This window comes from Barbatula barbatula, assembly GCF_947034865.1.
Source record: "Barbatula barbatula genome assembly, chromosome: 3".
Taxonomy (NCBI): Eukaryota; Metazoa; Chordata; class Actinopteri; order Cypriniformes; family Nemacheilidae; genus Barbatula; species Barbatula barbatula.
In genome coordinates, this window is record NC_136764.1 from 28,385,837 (window position 1) to 28,400,636 (window position 14,800).

The window sequence follows — 14,800 nt, forward strand, 5'->3', positions numbered from 1 at the left end:
ACTCATCTTATGGACTGCAACCTATAAACTGCATTAACTCATCTTATGGACTGCAACCTATTAACTGCATTAACTCATCCACTGCACTGTAACTTCAACAACTGCATTAACTCACCTATTGCACTGCAACTTTAATAGCCAATGTCAATAATTTATGCATACCTAAGTCACTTGCACTATTTTAGTCAAAATTATTATCTGTTCATATCCACCTGTACATTAATGTTCATAGTATATAGCCATCTGTATATGTTGTTCATAGTATATACCTACTGTCATATTTTCATAGAACATTCCTACTGCAAAATATTTTTATAGTCCATGCCCACTGTATTATATTCTCTCATATTGTATTCTGTATTTATTCTAACTGTATATCCTGCACTTGCTAACTGCACTTCTGGTTAGACCTAAACTACATTTCGTTACACTGTACTTGTATATGTGTAATGACAATAATGTTGAATCTAAAAATCTAATCTGTTTGCAAACTGTTTAGCACTGTTTGCCTGGCCGGGGGGCTGCTAGAATTTTATAGTTTTATTTAATTAACACTGCATAGAGGAATTTATAGTCTGTCTGATATTTGACCAGTGTTTTGACTTTCATAACCTTATATGTTTTGCATATACTCAATGTTTTATGTACACTGACAAACGGTGGTTTCCATGGTGATACCGGTGGAATATCGCACGGCTCTAAGCCAATCAGATTCGAGAACCAGAAAGAACAGTAGTATAATCAGGATTAACACCCTCTAGCGCCAGCAGCTGATTTACAACCAAAGATTATGAGTATTGACGTTAATGGGATTCATTTAAGTTGTTCACTTTATGCATTGATTTGTTTACATTTATTATAGAAGTAATAGTTTTATATGAATATAATGGTTGTTATTTTGGAGTCCCTTACCTAAACCTAAACCTAACCATCTCTCAACCATACAATATGCAACACATGAGTGAAAGTACAGTAATATGTATTTATTGAATAAATTGACACAAAGTCACGGAAAGTCACTGTAGCCAAAAGGTAACTAAATGAAGAAATCTATAAATGAAACGCACAAAGTCAAATGTAAGTCATGATGCAATCGGTCACAAGAGCAATGCCATTTTGTAATCATATCTAACGTATTAGTTCGTCTTGCGGTAATTTTAAATGTGTGTTCAATAGATGCGAGGAATTACTTCACTCACTTTAGTGTCTTTTCATCATAAAAATAAATAGTTTGACCTCGTTACACTTGAGAAAATGAAACTTTTCACAATGCCCGACCTGCTAAATTTGAATTTCTTCCAGTTGTTATTTCATGTCGAAAGATGATTAGAGCTAGTGTGTGTGATTAGTAAACTGCGGGTCACGCGTCACTGATGAAATCTTAAACTCTGAGTTGGTTTACTTGGAAATTAGAAACTTTGAGTTTTTGGTTTCAGAACAGCTGATTTGAGTTAGTTCTATCAACTCTGGGTAGGCTTACCTTGAGTTAAGCACTTGCACCACAACTACGATTTACGACATTGAACTATGATCAATGAAATTTTTCACTCTTTGTTATATTGCAGCCATTTGCTAATATCATTTCAGTTCATTTTTTTTTCTCATTATTGTACACACAGCACCCCATACATTTACATTTATTCATTTGGTAGACGCTTTTATCCAAAGCGACTTAGAAGTAGTTCCATAATCCTTAAATGAAAACCCTTCCTAGAGCTGGCCGTCCGTCCAAACTGAGCTATCGGGGGAGAAGAGCCTTGGTGAGAGGTAAAGAAGAATGAAAAGATCACTGTGGCTGAGCTCCAGAGATGCAGTCGGGAGATGGGAGAAAGTTGTAGAAATTCGAACCATCACTGCAGCCCTCCACCAGTCGGAGCTTTATGGCAGAGTGGCCCGACTGAAAGCTTTCCTAAGTGCAAGACACATGAAAGCCTGCATGGAGTTTGCTAAAAAACACCCGAAGGACTCCAAGATGGCGAGAAATAAGATTCTAGAACTTTTTGGCCTTAATTCTAAGCGGTATGTGTGGAGAAAACCAGACACTGCTCATCACCTGTCCAATACAGTCCCAGCTGTGAAGCATGGTGGTGGCAGCATCATGCTGTGGGGGTGTTTTTCAGCTGTAGGGACAGGACGACTGGTTGCAATAGAGGGAAAGATGAATGCGGCCAAGTACAGGGATATCCTGGACGAAAACCTTCTCCAGAGAGCTCAAGACCTCAGACTGGGCCGAAGGTTCACCTTCCAACAAGACAATGACCCAAAGCACACAGCTTCACAACAACTCTGTGACTGTTCTTGAATGACCCAGCCAGAGCCCTGACTTAAACCCAATTGAGCATCTATGGAGAGACCTGAAAATGGCTGTCCACCAACGTTTACCATCCAACCTGACAGAACTGGAGAGGATCTGCAAGGAGGAATGGCAGAGGATCCCCAAATCCAGGTGTGAAAAACTTGTTGTATCTTTTCCAAAAAGACTCATGGCTGTATTAGATCAAAAGGGTGCTTCTACTAAATACTGAATACTGAATACTTTTCTTTTTTAATAAATCTGCAAAAGTGTCAACAATTCTGTGTTTTTCTGTCAATATGGGGTGCTGTGTGTACATTAATGAGAAAAATATTTACTTGAATGATTATAGCAAATTTAAGGGGGTCTGAATAAGCTCCGTACCCACTGTATGTCTGTATTTATTAATGCACTTTATTTATACTTTAAGTAATCTCTCATCGTCCACAGAACATTTTGTTCTGATGTAAATACATGTACGGTGTTTGATGTTATTGATGGAATATGTAATAATATATATTTTGATATATCTAATTCGCTGTAAAGAAAAATGGTGCAGTTTTAATAAAAATGCACCGGGAAATGACAAAATTCCACTCGGGTCCTAAATTGCTCTCCTGAAATCAAAGTACATTCCTATGAATTAATGCAGCTTCTTCATTTACTGAATCCTCTGTACAAGTAAATATCGAGATGGTCTCTGTGTGATCAAAATGTGTGCTATCAATGACTGTATTAATGAATGAGGTACACCACTTGCGTTTTAAAAGGGCGAGGAGATTGAAATAAACTCTGGGTTTACCAAAGAAAACCTGCTCCCGACCAGGTGAGGTTCACAGAGTAAGTTACTATGGTTACTGAGTATAAGTGACCTCTCTTTTAGAAACGGGCTTTCTCGAGTTTGACATACTTCGCATTCTGAAACAGAAAACCCAGAGTTTCCCTTATTTCAGGGTTAATATACTCCGAGTTTAATGTGGACTCGGCTGTCAAAATTCTTCTTGGGAATGCAGTGTTTCCCACAGGATTTTGAAAGACTGGGGTGCCGATGATGTCACACACTAATTAGCATATTTGAGACGTAAGACATCATGTTTGCGTTTGGTCTAGTTTTGACACTTGAAATCTGTTTTGCTTCTACTCCCTGATCATATTATACAGTGATTATACAACTGAATGCTATTATCTGTTCTGTTGTACACCACTTGCATTTTTTATATCTAGAATTTTATACTTTTATATAATTAACCCTGCATATAGAAATGTATAGTCTTGTCTGATATTTGACCTGTGTTTTGACTTGCATAACCTTATATGTTTTGCTTATAGTCAATGTTTTCTTGTACAGCTGCTTTGTATCAATGCAAATTGTCAAAAGCGCTATATAAATAAAGCTGACTTGACTGTTTTATACACGTTTTATGTCTGACTGTGACGACTCAATTAAAATCTTGTGTTCAATACAAGCAGCTGTCACTTTAACTGCTGCTAAAATCCATCGTCTGAAAAATTGAGATATATGAGGTGATTTTGGCTATATCAGCATACAGGGCTCCAGACAAAAAACAACATAGGCTCCTACAAGTGAAAAAACAGGCGCCAAATAGTTTTTTTAAGAGCCACATAACAATGAATGTAAATTTTTAAATCACTTACTTCTATCCAGGTGTGTGAACATCTTTAGACGTTTTCAGCATTTTCATGTTGTATATGTTCTGGGAACGTCTAAGGCCACTTTTACACGATGAAAAACTGAAAAGTTTTTCTTTTGCGGTTTTGAAAAGTTTCACGTACACACGACAACGTTATTAAAACAATCCGCATTTACACAGATCCGCAAAAATGACTCAAACGCTGTATTACGGCATCACTTTGTAAAGAAAAAATAACAGAGTCCCTGACGATTGATTGACGGCTTATTGGAAGGCGGACCTCAGTTGCTAAAGAGACCATAAATCTACACTTTGCTGGAGAAGCGTTAACAAACTGTTGCGCATTCTTGCGTACTTCGGGGTTTACACGGAAGTTTTAAAAAGTTTGCATTATCAGTCCCCTAAAACGCTGTTTCCGTGTAAACGGACAGCCAAATCGCATAAATTGTTTTGCGCTTTCACTTGAAAACGGTCTCATGTAAACGCCCCTAACTTAAAAACTGAAGGTCTTTTCCAACTTATGAACTATACAAACAGACAACAATTTGTCTTTTTCACTTGCCACTGCTTGTAGTTTGGCTGTCTCTTTTTTTTGTTCAGTTTGTATGGTTCAGGATGAAACCATTATGACCCTTTAGTGCTGATCCTGATTAAGTTTTCCAAGGTTGACACTTGGATTGAGTTGCGTTCTTTTCACTTTATACTGTTTTGAGCTGAAAAGCCACGTTTGCATTGAAAAGCCAAAATTGGTAGGACAAACATTATCTCAACTAGATGCAAAACATTCTGGAAATATGTGCGATAAGGTTCTTTTTTCAGTAGGACTTCCCACAATCTGCAATGGGATTTATCTGAAAATGGTCTCCTATTTCTTCTCTTAGGAGAGCACCTACTCCACTTGAAGCAACGTACTCGGTTACTAACGTAACCTCGGTTCCCTGAGATACGGGAACGAGTACTGCGTAGCAGGACGCTATGGGGAAAACTCCTTTTTCTCCGATGACTGAAGCAATTCAATAGCGCAGTGAAACTGCACGGTGATTGGTTGGAAAAAAGTAAAACTTTAAACCAATCGTAGCGGAGCTGCCGGACCAATGGCGATGGCACCCGCCAAAATGGGCGGGGCTTATGGCTATATAAGCAGACACATCGCCATAGGGTCTTCAGGTTACTTCGACTGAAGCGACGACAATGCAGCTCGTAGCACGGCAAGGAACGCAGTACTCGTTCCCGTATCTCAGGGAACCGAGGTTACGTTAGTAACCGAGTACGTTCCCTATCGATACTTCACTCGTACTGCGTAGCAGGACGCTATGGGGAACCAGTATAATCACGCCGTGCTACAGATGGAACGAAAAACACAGAAAGTCTCGGAGCCTTGGCTCGGAGACGGGGTAAAACAGGGAAACCCTGAAATGCGGAGAAGGCCAAGCTAGTAGGTGGCCTAGTCCGGTTATCGTCCCAAAGTTATTAAGCGCTGGCGTGGCTATAGAGCCAGGGCTCAGCGACCTAATTCAAGCAGAAAGGACCCGGGCCTGAAGGGCCGGAACGTCCAGATTGTAATATCTTGTAAAAGTGGACGGCGAAGCCCAGCAGGCCGCCGCACAGATATCTTTTATAGAGACACCGCTATACCATGCCCAGGAAGAGGCAATGCCTCTAGTGGAATGGGCTCTAACTCTCGTGGGACATTGAAGGCCCAAGGAAGAGTACGCCAGCGATATAGCCTCAACTATCCACTTTGATAGTCTATGTTTCGAGACCGAGGACCCTCTGGTACGGTCACCGAAGCACACGAAGAGCTGTTCCGACCGTCTGAATAGGGCGGAGCGCTCAATGTATATTTTTAATGCTCTGACTGGGCAGATCAGACTAAGCTCTAGGTCTCGCTCGGAGGAGGGGAGAGCAGAGAGCGTAATAACCTGTGCTCTGAACGGAGTAGAGAGCACCTTAGGTACATAGCCATGCCTTGGTTTGAGGACGACCCTGGCGTCGTTAGGCCCAAATTCAAGACAGGATGGGCTCACAGAGAGAGCCTGTAGGTCACCCACACGCTTCACCGATGCTAAAGCGAGAAGCAGAGCGGTCTTGAGCGTTAATGAACGGAGGTCCGCAGATAGCAGAGGCTCAAAGGGAGGACCCTTTAGAGCCCTCAGGACCGTGGGCAGATCCCAAGTGGGAACTGTAAGAGGGCGAGGGGGGTGTAGCCGCCTGGAGCCCTTCAAGAAACGAACGATAAGGTCGTTCTTGCCCACTCCTTTTCCTCCGATGTGGGTATGTGAGGCTGAAATAGCTGCCACATAGACTTTGAGCGTGGAAGGGGCACGGCCGTTCTCCAACAACTCTTGGAAGAATGACAGTATCAGCGATATGTCACAAGATATCTGCTCCCCGGTTCAGTTTGCCTGGAACATGAGTTGCCCTCAGTGAGCGCAGATTGGACTGGGCCCATTCCAAGAGGTGAAATACTAGGAAAAAAAGGCGTCTTGAGGAGAGGCCTCCCTGGTGATTTATGTAAGATACCACCGTCATGCTGTCCGATCGGACTAAGACGTGACGATCTTTTAGCACCGGTAGGAAGTAGCGGAGAGCCAACCATACTGCCTGCATTTCCAGGTAGTTGATATGGAGGCTTCTTTCCTGGTTCGACCATAGGCCGAAGGCCGGTTCGCCATTGCACAGAGCCCCCCAACCCGTGTTGGAGGCGTCTGTCGTGACCACTTTCCGGCTGGATGTGGAGCCCATGGGCATACCCTGCTCTAGCCAAAGGGGATCTTTCCACGAGGCTAGGGCGGTTACGCAGGCTTGGTTCACCAGAACACGCAGACGTCCAAGACGCCAAGCGTGTGGAGGAACTCTGGGCTTCAGCCAGTACTGGAGGGGGCGCATCCGGAGGATGCCCAGACTCAGCACTTGAGATGCAGAGGCCATAAGGCCCAGCATTTTCTGAAAAACCCTGAGGGGGCTTGAAACCCCGGGTGTGAATGAGGCCGCAAGCCGTCGAATGACCAGAGCTCGTTCTGGCGATATTCTGGCGGTCATGCGTTTTGAGTCGAAGACTGCTCCCAGGAACGAAATACGTTGGCTGGGTGACAGTGCAATCTTGGCAAGATTGATCCTGAGTCCCAGGCACTCCAGGTGGCTGAGGAGGAGGGATCTGTGGGACCTTAGCTCGTCCTCCGACTGGGCTAGGACAAGCCAGTCGTCGAGGTAATTCAGAATGCGGATTCCCTTCTGTCTGAGAGGGGAAAGAGCCGCATCCATGCACTTCGTGAAAGTGCGGGGAGCTAGAGAGAGTCCAAATGGAAGGACCATGTATTGATAAGCAATTCCCTCGTCGGCGAATCTCAAGAATCGCCTGTGACGGGGGGCTATCTGAATGTGGAAGTAAGCATCTTCCAGGTCCAGAGAGAAGATCCAGTCCTCTGGGCGTATTTGCGAGAGGATCTGCTTCATCGTGAGCATTCTGAAGCGCCATTTCATAAGGGCGCGATTCAGATGTCTGAGATCGAGGATGGGGCGGATGCAGCCGTCCTTCTTTGGTACGAGGAAGTACCGGCTGTAGAAGCCTGACTCGATTTGGTCTGGGGGAACCATTTCTATGGCTCCTTTTCCCAGTAAATTACTCAACTCCGTGCGCAGAACGTGTGAATTTGAGTCCTGCACTCGGGTGGGGACGACCCCACGGAAGCGCGGGGGTCGACGAGCAAACTGGAGTGAATATCCTCGGGATATTATATCCAGAACCCAATCTGACACACCGGGGATGGCTCTCCAGGCCTTGGCCCGGGTGGCAAGGGTTTGGGTGCAATGAGGAGGTACGCCGCCTTTTGGGGGCTTTGCTCCCAAGGACAATGAAAGAGGAAGTTCGCTCTTTTTTTGACAATGTTTGTGTTTTATTAAACATTTTGCAGAATGTGGTGTGGGCGTTAGAAAAGGCCCCGCACTCACAACTTTGCACATTGTCAACATTTTGCCGGCACCCGGAACTGAACGGGGTGACCAGGCGGACATGAGAGCAGTCTTTGAAGGAGGGCCAGCCGGAGCGGGCCCCGTAGCCTTCCTCTTCCTCGCATCGGTCTCAGGATGGGGCCTGAGGCGCAGGGTCCAGCGTGATCTTAGGCCGGGGACCTTGTCATGGAGGATGCGGGTAGCGTCGTCCAGATCGGGAGCGTTGACGGCTGTCAGCTCCCGGAGCCTTCTGAGCAGCAGGGGTTCTCACCGGCTGTTGCGTCGGAGCTGGCTTAGGGTGGGTCGCCACCGGTCTGGATCCGGGTCTCTTCGGCAGAAAGTGTCTCATGGCCTGCGAAGACTTCTGCGCAGCCGTGAAGCGTTCCGCGAAACCCTCCACCGCCGGTCCGAAGAGGCCGGTATTGGAAATAGGAGCGTCTAGGAAGGGGACCTTGTCTGCTTCCTTGATCTCCGTAAGCGTCAGCCACAGATGACGCTCGAGCACTACTAAGCTGGCCATGGATCTTCCTATCGCCCGGGCCATGGCCTTGGTGGCGCGTAGAGCAAGATCCGTTGCGCTCCGTAGCTCTCTGAAGAGCACAGGGTCAGGGTCGGACTCGTCCATTCCTTGGAGGAGCTTGGCCTGGTATACCTGGAGCACCGCCATGGAGTGTAGCGCTGAAGCCGCCTGGCCTGAGGACGAGAATGCGCGTCCAGCAAGGGCCGAGGTGGTTCTGCACGGCTTGGAGGGATGAGATGCTTTTGCCTTCCATCCGATGGCGGTGGGCGGACACAGATGTGCGGCCACTGACTCATCGAGGGGGGGCAGCTTCTCATATCCTTTCTCCTCTGCGCCGTCCACGGAGGTGAGAGCAGAGGAGGAAGAAGGTCGAAGAAGGGCCGAGTAGGGGGCGCGCCATGACTTTGTGAGTTCGCCGTGAACTTCCGGAAAGAACGGTGAAGTTCTTTGACGAGGGGCCTGACGGCGCCCCGGCAAGAACCATTCGTCCAGGCGGCTACGAGTGGGTTCCTCTGGGGGAGACCACTCTAAACCCAGCTCGTTAACCGCCTTCGTGAGGACCCGGAAGAGCTCGGAGTCCGCACTTCGCCCGTGTCCGCTGGGTTCTGGAGACGGCGAGGGGGCGGGGTCATCTAACGAGCCCGCTAACTCCTCCCCGTCTGAAGCCGCTAACGACATTGTGTCGTCTTCCTCGAGTTCGTTTCCACCGAACAAGATCATGCCACAGGCGGCCGCCAGCGGACGCTGATCTGTCCGGGTGAAACAGACCGGGGAAAGCTCTCTCTCTGGGGAAGGCGAGGCACGGCGAGCCGGCGTGAGCTCGCGCTTCCCCGAGCGCATAGTTCCTCTACCCCGCTGCTTCATTCGCACAGTGGCCTGTGCGGGCAGAGGCGGCGGGGATCGAGGGGCGGAGTCACTCTCTGAAAAGAAAGCTATCCGCGAGCGCAGAGAGGAGAGACTCATACTCTCGCAGTGAGAGCATTCCGTCTCTTTGAGCGCGTTCTCTGCGTGGGAGAGACCCAGGCATGAGACGCACTCGTCGTGCCCGTCAGCGGCGTGTAGGGAAACCCCACACGAGCGACAGGGACGACGCGGCATTGTAGCGCAGTGAAAACTGCACGTAAATACCGCAGGAAATTTGCTCAGAAATTTACTCTTTTAGCGTCGCCGGATAGCGGCAGGGAAAAAAACGTTGCTGAGTAGCGAACCGTTCGCCGTCAACAGAATCCTCCGGAGGGGAAGCGCTGAACGAAGTCGCTGAGCGAAGACGCTGAGCAGGAGGTCGAATCCGCTGCAGGTGCTCTCTCGACGGCGAAGCAGTCAGTCTCGGGAAGCGAAGATCAGGTCGTCGCTGAAGGAGAAGAGATCTGAAGACCCTATGGCGATGTGTCTGCTTATATAGCCATAAGCCCCGCCCATTTTGGCGGGTGCCATCGCCATTGGTCCGGCAGCTCCGCTACGATTGGTTTAAAGTTTTACTTTTTTCCAACCAATCACCGTGCAGTTTCACTGCGCTATTGAATTACTTCAGTCATCGGAGAAAAAGGAGTTTTCCCCATAGCGTCCTGCTACGCAGTACGAGTGAAGTATCGATAGGGAACCATGTTAACTGCAGCCAAAAGCAGAAATTTTCTTCTGCCACCAATCATGATCAGTTTGTTTACAATTGCCAAATGAACATTTTACTTTAACCAATACTACATGCAAGGCAGTGCTTAAGCTCAGCTAAACCAATAAACTGGTTCACTGCTACACCTGTCGAAATGTGCTTGCAGTATACAATAACATTGTCTTTCCAAGAAATGTGTATGCCACTGTCAGTGATAATGGAGATGTAATTAGCTGTATGGGCAGTGTTTGTGCTTTGATCTCATCTGCAATGCATCCTAAAAAGTTGGCACATGCCATTTCGTTGTCATACGTTTTGCTGTGAGAAATTCTCTCATGTGTTGTTGTGCTTTGTTGTTCTATGTAGATCTCTACATAGAAAGATATTTGGAAGAATGTTAGCAATTTTCAATTCTGTCACATCATTGACTGCCATAGTAGGGAAAATTAAATGGTAGTCAAATGTGCCCCAGAACTGTTTGTGTTCCTAAATTTTTCAATAGATCAAAAATTAACAAAAATATTTCTTCAATGCTAGTGGATGATGTCACAGAACTGAAAATTGCTAACATTCTTACAAATATGTTTCTTTGTGATTAACACAACAAAGAAATTTATATTGGTTTGAAACAACCTGAGGATGAGTAAATTATGACACAATTAAAATTTTTGAGTGAACTATCCCTTTAACTGGGTACGGAGGCTGACACAGAACTTAGGTGTCGTCACGTTTATACTCCTCTCTTCGGTTTTTCCAATTAGGGCTACTGTAGAATTAACATGACGAATTCCATGCAAGGAGACCCACAGTGTATGTAGATAGAAATAGCTCATTCTAAGGTAATAAAAACAACGATTTTCTAAGTAAGATCTACAGTATATACACCTCTGTAGACATACCTATGTATATTTTATTGCATTTCTATACTGATAATTATTGAATTGCATTTTAGCAGATGTTTGAAATTATATATAAAATTACGAGGATCCAAAGTCACATACATATGAGGGAGCATTTAATCATGCCATAAGAATTTAAGGCTTTGTAATGCGGACACTGAGATTGACTTCTGCCTAGCAGGTCTGTAGCTGAGGCCACTGAGGTGGATCTGAACATGCGTGTGGGGCTGCACACAGGCCGTGTGCTCTGTGGGGTGTTGGGTCTCAGAAAGTGGCAGTATGACGTGTGGTCAAATGATGTGACGTTAGCCAATGTGATGGAAGCAGGTGGACTACCTGGGTGAGTATAACAATGTAACCAAACCGATTCACTAAAATGTTTCATTAGCTTTCATTCACTCATTTATTAACACTGTCATGTCAATGAACATGATCATTTATTCATGCACTGTTTTATGCATTGTCTAAGCCCTAGGAAGGTGTGTATGTTTTTCTGTCATCTTATTTGTTTAGGGTCTTATTTAGGTTGGGTCTCTTTAAATAGGAAAGTGCATATCACACGCTCTACACTAGAGAGTTTGAATGGAGATTATGAGGTGGAACCAGGAAATGGCCACGAAAGGCACTCTTTCCTTCTCGAACATGACATTGAAACATTCTTCATAGTACCAAGTCACCGAAGAAAGGTAAGTGTGATTATGAATCACCACAACAGAAACCATTATGGTAGAATTTACAATAAAGAATGAAACTCTTAAGAAACAGTACCAGGCACTTTGTGTTGGGCAATTTTACAGAATGCAAAAATAAATCTACAGTATCGTATTAACTATAAAATAAAAAATAAAAATGATGTTGCCATACAGCAGATGTAAAGCTACAAAAAGCTGATAGTAAATCAGGGTTTCTATGTTATTTTATTATAATTTTGGGGTGTAGTATCCCTTTAAAGGATTCTAAATTCTGATTGGATTGTGTAGTCCAGATTTGGTTTCATCTGCATTTTTATTTTATTGCTCTGTTTTTTTTGTCACTACAAAGTTTACATAAATGCACATAAAACAAATAGGTCACCCAAAAATTGTATTACTAATTTACTCATCGTCATTCCATCATATATGGCTTCCTTTTTTGATCTGAACACAATCCAAGCAATTAAAAAAAATTCTATAAAAAACACAAAACCTCATAAAGCCGGGCTTCGACTATAGGACTCTCAGCCTGATTTTCCCCCAATTTCTTTTTTCTTTAAAATAATTGTGTCAATGACCTTGATCAGGTCCGCTGCTCGGTCCAGATTATCACGTAATGTGAGACATTCACAGATCTAATTTTACACCTTCCAATCTGCTTCTAGAAAAATTGGGGCGGCACGATCATATCAAACATGTTTGATATTTAGGGTTTTAAATGAGGTTGATGACATTTACATTTAGTCATTAATCAGCAGACACTTGGTGGGATGGTTGATGAGTCCAGTTGAATGGAGAGGTTGTAATGAATGTTTGGGTTGGCCAGTATTACAAGCAGTTCTGTTTTTGCAAGGTTCAGCTGCAGGTGATGGCCCTTCATCCAGAGTGAAATGTCACTCAGGCCTGCTGAGATTCGTGCAGAAAGAGTCAGATCATCAGTCTGAAATGACAAGTGTAGAAATGTATAGCAGTGATAGAAAAAGCCATGTTTCCGGATGACAGAACCTAGGGATCTAATTTATATGGAAAAGAGCAGAGGTCCAAGCACTGAGCCCTGAGCCCTTTTTATATTTTAAAATGAAACAATATGTTATTTGAACAATTACACCTTCTTGAGCCATCAATTTGGCAATATTTGATTATTATTCATCAATTAGAATTCCAAGCACCACAGAAGTGCTCGTCATGTACAGAGGGAAAATGCTTTATTTTGAGGTAAAAAACTGTGTTTTCTTCCATTTAAAATACAATAATGTGTCCATAACTATCAAATATATGATGTAAATTACATTAAAAAACTAAATGCTAAATAAATATTATAAAATATATAATGAAAGTAGTGGTCCCCTGGAGTTGTGTCACTGGTGTTACTGTTGAACAAAAAAGCTCCTATCTTTAAATAAAAATAACACTGATGACATCACTTGACTTCCTTCTTCCAATTTCCTGGAGATCTATGAAGAGAAGCCAATGGTAAGTCCACTGTCTCTTTTCAATTATCAGAAATCTTCTCATTTATCTCATGATTTCATATGAAGCTTTTAGTCAAAGTCACTGGTATGACCTCCTTTATTGTTTGGGAATTGTAAAAAAATAGAATACAAATGGATTAAACTACTTAATTTAGTGAGTATACAATGATTGACAACATGTGGTTTGATACCTTGCAGCAGCCATTTTTTAAAATGCAGATTTCATGAAAATTGTCACTGGTGTTAATGTCACTGGTGTTACCTTCCTTATGGGAAACACTGGTGAAGATCAGTAACACCAGTGACTCCCTTTTATAGATAAACTTTGTTCAAAGCTATTCATTTAGCATAAAATAGCACTAAATCACAGTGCGATTCTAACTTTTCTTTGTCATTGTTAATCCTCCTTTGGTCAGGTATTTCTAAATTGAGGTTATGGCTAAACTGAGTGCAGCTGAGAAACAGAGACTATACAGAAAGCGGAGGGATGCTGATCCTGAATGCAGAGCAGAGTATTTGCAGAAAAGGATCTCCATGACATTGACACACAAAAAAGAAAGAGAATAAGTGATTTGAGTGAAAGGGAGAAGAGATATGAGCGAAAGGCATGGAGGGTCCGTCAGCAAAGATGCAGGCAAAGAGTCAGAGTAGAAGCATTGACACCCCCATCATCACCAGATAGATCACCCAGCGTTTCAAGGTACAAAACTTCTCTCTAGTCACATCAATACCATCTCACATAACCTTTTCACTAACTCCTTCCCTATCACCTTTTCTTCACATTCACATTCACACGCACGCACGCACGCACGCACGCACGCACGCACGCACGCACACACACACACACACACACACACACACACACAGAAAAAGAGAGACACACACAGAAAAAGAGAGACACATAGACATACAGAGAGAGCAAGAGAGGGTTAAATGAGTGAGAACTTTTTTTTCAAGAAAATATTTTGCTTTAAAGCCTAATTCTTAAGTGTAGCAGAATTCAATTGTATTTGCTTGTTTATAACTGGTGTTCAAATATTTTCATTGTTATAGCAAATAGATGGTTGTGCAATTGAACTAACATCAGTCAGTCACACTTTTAACAAAGCTGATTAAAATAAATGAAACAATCTCCTTATTAGTTAGATTATCATTAATTTTCTGTACCTCTGACTGCATGTACTGAATTAAAAAAAAAATTCATAAACACCTTTAATATTGCTAAAAAAGTAAGGTAACACCAGTGACAAAAACATTTTTATTCTGTCTTTAAGTACATGCACACAAAAAAATATAAAAAATTAAGCTGTCATTTATGTGTACTCATAAAGTCAAAGGGTAACCTAATAATGTGGTCTTAGTTTAATTGTTAGAAAAATAAATCAATTTTAAGACATCTTGCCATACCAAAAGTGGACGTTTCTGTAGAACGACCCACTTATTAAAGCCAAATAAAGGCGTACATTATAGTCGCATGAGCAGCCATGTCATAACCATTTGTTTGAAGTGAGGTCCTTAAAAATCTTAGATTAAAGGGCTATGGCCCTTACCCCTACCCCTCAACCAAAAGAGAATCGAGACACCCACTCACGGGTGTAGGGGAAAGTGTACGGGTAGAAAATACAATTGAGCCTAAGAGTGGGTTTCTTCAAAAGATGCAAAGTTATCAGCTGTTAAGTCCGATGAAGGTGAGAGGCAGGCGGGCAAAGAAG

At 43.5% G+C, this 14,800-nt stretch overlaps 1 protein-coding gene across 4 annotated transcripts in view; it reads left to right on the forward strand.

Annotated features, from left to right (window-relative positions):
• adcy1b (adenylate cyclase 1b) overlaps positions 1 to 14,800 on the forward strand; it is a 99,780-nt gene that overhangs the window by 30,743 nt on the left and 54,237 nt on the right. For all 4 annotated transcript variants that reach the window (XM_079452387.1, XM_079452385.1, XM_079452386.1 and 1 more), the window contains exons 6-7: positions 11,106 to 11,264; positions 11,469 to 11,610. In XM_079452387.1, coding sequence (XP_079308513.1) covers positions 11,106 to 11,264; positions 11,469 to 11,610 — 301 coding nt within the window. The remainder of the gene's footprint in view (positions 1 to 11,105; positions 11,265 to 11,468; positions 11,611 to 14,800) is intronic.